At 37.6% G+C, this 5,457-nt stretch overlaps 1 protein-coding gene across 1 annotated transcript in view; it reads right to left on the reverse strand.

The window, feature by feature from the left end:
- SUSD1 (sushi domain containing 1) overlaps positions 1-1,773 on the reverse strand; it is a 57,222-nt gene extending 55,449 nt beyond the window's left edge. The window contains 3 exon segments of the mRNA XM_009329004.1: positions 1,487-1,595; positions 1,597-1,661; positions 1,663-1,773. Coding sequence (XP_009327279.1) covers positions 1,487-1,595; positions 1,597-1,661; positions 1,663-1,773 — 285 coding nt within the window.
- Positions 1,774-5,457: the final 3,684 nt, after the last annotated feature.

The following is a 5,457-nucleotide window of genomic DNA, read 5'->3' on the forward strand; positions in this document are numbered from 1 at the left end:
GCAATAATGACTGTGAAAATATTTTTCAAGGGCCTTGATTAAAATCTGATGCATCAAAATAAAAGCTAAGTGTAAAGTGTAATCTTCCCGTAATATAGAGCTGGGAGAAGCTAAGCCCCACAGAATAAGCAGTTTATATAACAGCTAAAGATAAAGATACCCAGTCATTGAACACCTTCCTCAAAGGAAAATAATTCACACAAGCAGCAGTCATAGTGCTGCCCTCAGTGCTGAATAAAGGGCTCCATGAAGAGTTCCAGGAAATTCTTTGGGAATCTTACAAGCATACATAGCATGCCCTGAAGGTGAAATTAGCCCAGGCCATCTTGTGACAGCCAGGCTGTAACCAACAGTGGCAACCTAGAGCAGAAACAGAGGAAAAGATATTTATGCCATAACAAGTCTTAGCATCAAGAAGCATGGTGTTGGGTATTAACTTTTATATTCCTGTGCTTGAATTAAGATTGAAAGATCTTATCCTGGGAGATGCTTAAACTCAAGAACTCAAATAGCATAATGCATTGTCGTTTATCGTTGAAACGGAAGGCACTCAACAATGGGGATAGGTCTCCTATCAAAATCTTCAACAGTTTGGTATCTGATAGACCAATGGAGGCTCTGAGAAAGAGGGTAGGCTTGTTGAAACACATACAGGAACAGCGTGAACCCTTTAGAGCAGTGTGAACCCTTTATGCTTTTGACGAGATGATTAAAGCCTCAGGAAGACACAATTTGAAGCTATCCAGTCACACTGAGAAAATACACACAAAAAGGAAAAGAGTATGTAATGCAACCAAACTTCATACATGAAGGAAGGTGTAGAAACAACTTGCAGTTAATAGATGTGATAGAAGAGAGTACTTAGGTAGCAAACCCTTTTCAGAAACTTACTAGGCTCATAAATAGAAAAACTACATTCACAGCTTTGTAAAATGAGGAACCTTAGTTACACAATTTGCAAGATATTTCCAAACCTGTTGAGCAGATGAGTCAAATGCTGCATATACAGGAATGACATTTTGCTGAACCCACTGTATTGCTGCTATTAAATCTCATACTCCTTTTGGGCAATTTAGCCAGGGGAGAGAATTGGATATAAGAGGGGAGGGAAGGAAAAAACAGGTTAGAAATGCTGAAAAATCAGCCCGTGACATTGCCGTGTTCTTTGGTAAGAACTAAACCTGACAATTGCAATTTTTTGTCAATTCTTAACTGGAAGTTTTTAATTAGAAGAGAACCCACAACCCTCCCTCCAAGCACCCACCCACATTGCAGTGACTAAAATAGTTTATGGAGCTACAGACAGTTCTTCCTAGATCATCAACAGAATTCATAGTACTGAACAGAAGAGTTATCCTAATTTCTTTAGCTTTTGAGATAGCCTTAAGTGTCATTTTTTTTGTGTCAAGATCATATTTTTTTAAAAAGCTTCATTTTTATTTTTACAGGCAGTGATACTTACTCACCAAACAGTGTTTGCAAATACATTGTCTAGGTGTGTGCTAGGTACCACCATAGCAGGGTAGAACTAGAAACTCTATCCAACCACAGAGCTGCAAGCCTGCAGCATTATGCAATAACCTTGAAAACTCCTTAAAAGTTTCCAAGCATGGAATAATGTGGCTTTTCAGACCGAGATGGGCTCTGGAGGGAAAAAAAATACCACACAAAACCCTCAGTAAAAACTATTATAGACCCTTCATCATACAAGTAATATGCACACACAAGAGAAGCAGTTAAACCATAGCTGCAAAGACACTTGACACAGTACATTTAATGCAGGTACTACAGACGGTATGCCTTTGGCTTTTCAACAAAATAATTTTTAATGCTTGCATTAAAAGCTAAGATTCTCTCAGACGGACACTGACTAGCTGTACTTGAAGCAGATTGGAAATAAAAAACAGGTCCTAAAAGCGTTACCCAGATAAACTGACTTAGACTAAGCAGCACATCCTAAGGAGTGGGAGTGATCACTAACTTGAGACTGAAGTATTACTCTCCTTATAAGAGCTCTTCTGGAGTCAGGCAACTCATGTTGCTACCCTACACTAATCTGAGTTTATGGTCAACAGCAAAGGCATTGGTCTGGAAATGGTCTCTGGGAGGACTCACTCCTCGGAGGTCTCTTTTCCCCCCTGCCTCTACCTCCCATGCTTCCCCTTACCTACGTATCCTACCACATGAGTTCCACTTTCGTATCTTTTGTTTAGACATCCTTGTACTCACCTGCTACACTCTGAAGAACTCAAGGCAAAATATCTGAGCACACTTAAGAAAATGCAAGAGGGGATTTTTATTTTATTTTTTAAACATACATTATCTTGTTTCCAGCTCTGTAAATGGGTGAGCCCTGGGGCTGTAGGATAATCTTTTGGGACTGATCCAAACCATATGAGATATTATCTGTTGGCAAATTCACCAGTTACTGCCCTTTCTGCTTCAGCTTGCAAGTAACAGAACAAATTCAGGTATGAAAAATTTTATATCCATGCTATTTAAAAGTGATTTTTGATTTTTCAAGATGGACACATATTAACTACTTAAGGAAAAAATAATTACTTGTTATTATATTACAGGGGTACAACAACAGCAGACAAGAATTTGATACGGGATTTATTTTTTGGTTAAGGAGGAAGGGGAGAAGACATCAGGTAGGAATTCGACTCTCCTACCACACTTCCTCAGGCAGACTTGGCCAAAAAAAAAAAAAAAAAAGAGAAGCCAGATTTTGACCACCAAAAGCTAGTATTTTCTCCAGAATGCTCGTCAAATATTTAAGTACCAAGGACAAAATCAAGAGTTGCACTTGGGGACTACATATCTAGCCTTTGGAGAATAAGCATTTTGCTGAAAGCTGCAATCCAGTCTAAACTGAGTCAGATTTTTCTCCCTAGAAAAGCATCTATGTTCAGAGATTGGTAATAGCATAGTTTACACTAGATTTGCTCAGTGCTCTGGTCCTAGCCTTGAGACATAGGCAGTCATTAAGTACATGTATGAGACTTCAGATTCTTCAAGATCTGCTAGGCTTGGAGTCAGTTGCAGACAAAACAAATCCTTGCTAGATTGGCTGGGAATTTTAGCTCCGAAAGAGGCACTGCACTCTCCACATCACCACATACTTGTATCTATTGTTTTAGACTACTGCCTGTTTACCATCAATCCTGAATTTTGGATGCAAGAGTAAAAGGATCTAAGTTAGTGTTGTATAACACACAGGACAAGCAGAAGAGTATGAAAGAAAAGCAATCAACAAGAAAGTTGAGAAACAGGAAGCTGAAAGCAGACCATCTTTTTCAGCTACTACTTAAATTTTTTAAAATCTTTGTGCAAATGATACGACCTTGAATCCTAAAGCTAGGGAAGAGTACAGCATGGTAAAAAAGAAAACAAAAGAATTCTCACTGATGAGGCCCCAAGCCTTGAAATCTCTTATCTGTGTCTCAAAGAATGAAGCCTGAATTGGCTCAGGGTTGTAGAATAGATTTCCATCCTACTGAAAGTGAGAATTTCTACCCTGCTCAGGGGAAAGTTTAGGTGCTGCTGAACTTCAACTGTTGTTGTTGATGTGCACTAGTCCTCTTAAAGTACTTTTGATATAAAAAGCTTTTGCTTAGATGGCCATGTATGCTAAAGAAAAAAAACACCAGAAAATAAGACATTAATAGCTGCACAATTATAAGACAAGAAAAAACCCCAAGCAATAGACAAGAACACAGGAAAATTTGAGAGAGTACAGCTGTAGTGACATTTATTAAAAGGCATGCTACAAGAACTAGAGTTAGGAAGAGTTAGGTATAGATACCAAGTAATTGGCAAATACACTAACCTAAAAGAAACAGAATATACTGCAGCATAAACAAAATCAAATTAACCATGCACTACACAGTCAAAAAAAATAGGCTTCTTGAATATTACATCTTCTTTTCAGTTTTAAGTCATCTCAACAGACATGGAATCCTTTTTATGCAATGCCACAAGATGCTTTACAAATGAAAGCTGTTGCTTATTAAAATATACAAGACAATTGGTTTTTTATATAAAAAATTTTACACTTTCATTTGTTCCCCAAAACACTTTTTTGCCAAGTTTAAAAAAAACCCACAAAACATGATGTTACAAATATTTACAGCATTTTCTTGTGTTAGATGAACATTTTTATAAACTGAAAAGGAACTTTTATGAACAGATCACGCAAAATGAAGGAATGTCAGCAATTCTTAGCCATGCTTTGTGTGTCTTGAATACAGTACTAAAAAGTAGTCCATTAACTTTTTGCCTTATCTCACATCATTTGGTTCACGTTACGATCTCATTTTCCACTGTGTTTCATCCACTGATAGTAGCCTCAGGTAAAGGCCACTTTGCATTGGGTCTTCCCATCAGAAAGGAGCGTGAGAGAAAACATAGGTTTTCCACAAAATGTCTCAGTAAAACCAGAACAGTCAGTCTTTGGTCAGAGAGTGGGGTGACGTTCTGATGCAAGAATCTGCTTGGTTAGCAACCTTTGTTTTGTGCTGCTGCAGTTCTAGGGTGAACTGTTGCAGAAAGTGGATAACATATTCAAAAAGAACTGGAAAGTGCTTAAACGAACTAAGTACATAGGTGGTAGCTTCCCACTCATAAATAATGCACAGTTTCCAAGAACTGAAAAACTGCTTACAGTGATGACGTTAGTCTGCTAAGGTAAAAGCTTTCTTCATCTATCAAGGACCTTCAATTACGTAAGCATTCAATTTCTTTGGGACTGCTCCAGGCACAACATGCTATTACTATTCAAAGTTGGAAATATGTGGGTTATGCTTGGATTCCTGCATGTTGCAGTACAAAAGAAAAAAAACTGCAATGGTAAAGGCAGAGGGATAATTAAATCTGTATTGAAACAACTGTAATTCGCTTCTTGTATAGTCAGTGGACAACATTCATTTTTAACAATATAAATATACAATTTCCAGGGGGGAAAAGTATTTATTATACTTAAGACTGCAATAGATATGAAAAAACCCTACATGTAAAACTACTGAAGGCACATAAGCTTTGGTCCAATTTTGTTCCCGTACCCCGTCCCCCCTGCCACAATAAACCCTGAAGTTAAATACCTCAGAAATTTTCCATTCTTTTTTTAAATAATTCACAATTCCTAACTGTTAGGATTTGCTTTGAAAAGGGCAGGCAAACACTCTTGTATATAGCAAACAGATCTTCAGAAGACAGTTAGAAGATAAAATTAATTTAAAGAAAAAAAATCTGTGCAATCTGACCAGAATCCTTTCAGCACAACGGTAACAACACAAGTCTGGTAGTTCTGCTCTAGTTAGCAACATACCAGGGCAAAAGGTAAAGGCAAAACGATGCTTTTTGTAAGCAGTTGAACTCTCATTTGAAAACAGCAGTACGTGCTAACAGTATACAATGACAAGTAGTAGATCCACATCCCTTATGAAAAAAGAACTC

Source organism: Pygoscelis adeliae, unplaced genomic scaffold, assembly GCF_000699105.1.
Source record: "Pygoscelis adeliae isolate BGI_AS28 unplaced genomic scaffold, ASM69910v1 Scaffold127, whole genome shotgun sequence".
NCBI classification, from domain to species: Eukaryota; Metazoa; Chordata; class Aves; order Sphenisciformes; family Spheniscidae; genus Pygoscelis; species Pygoscelis adeliae.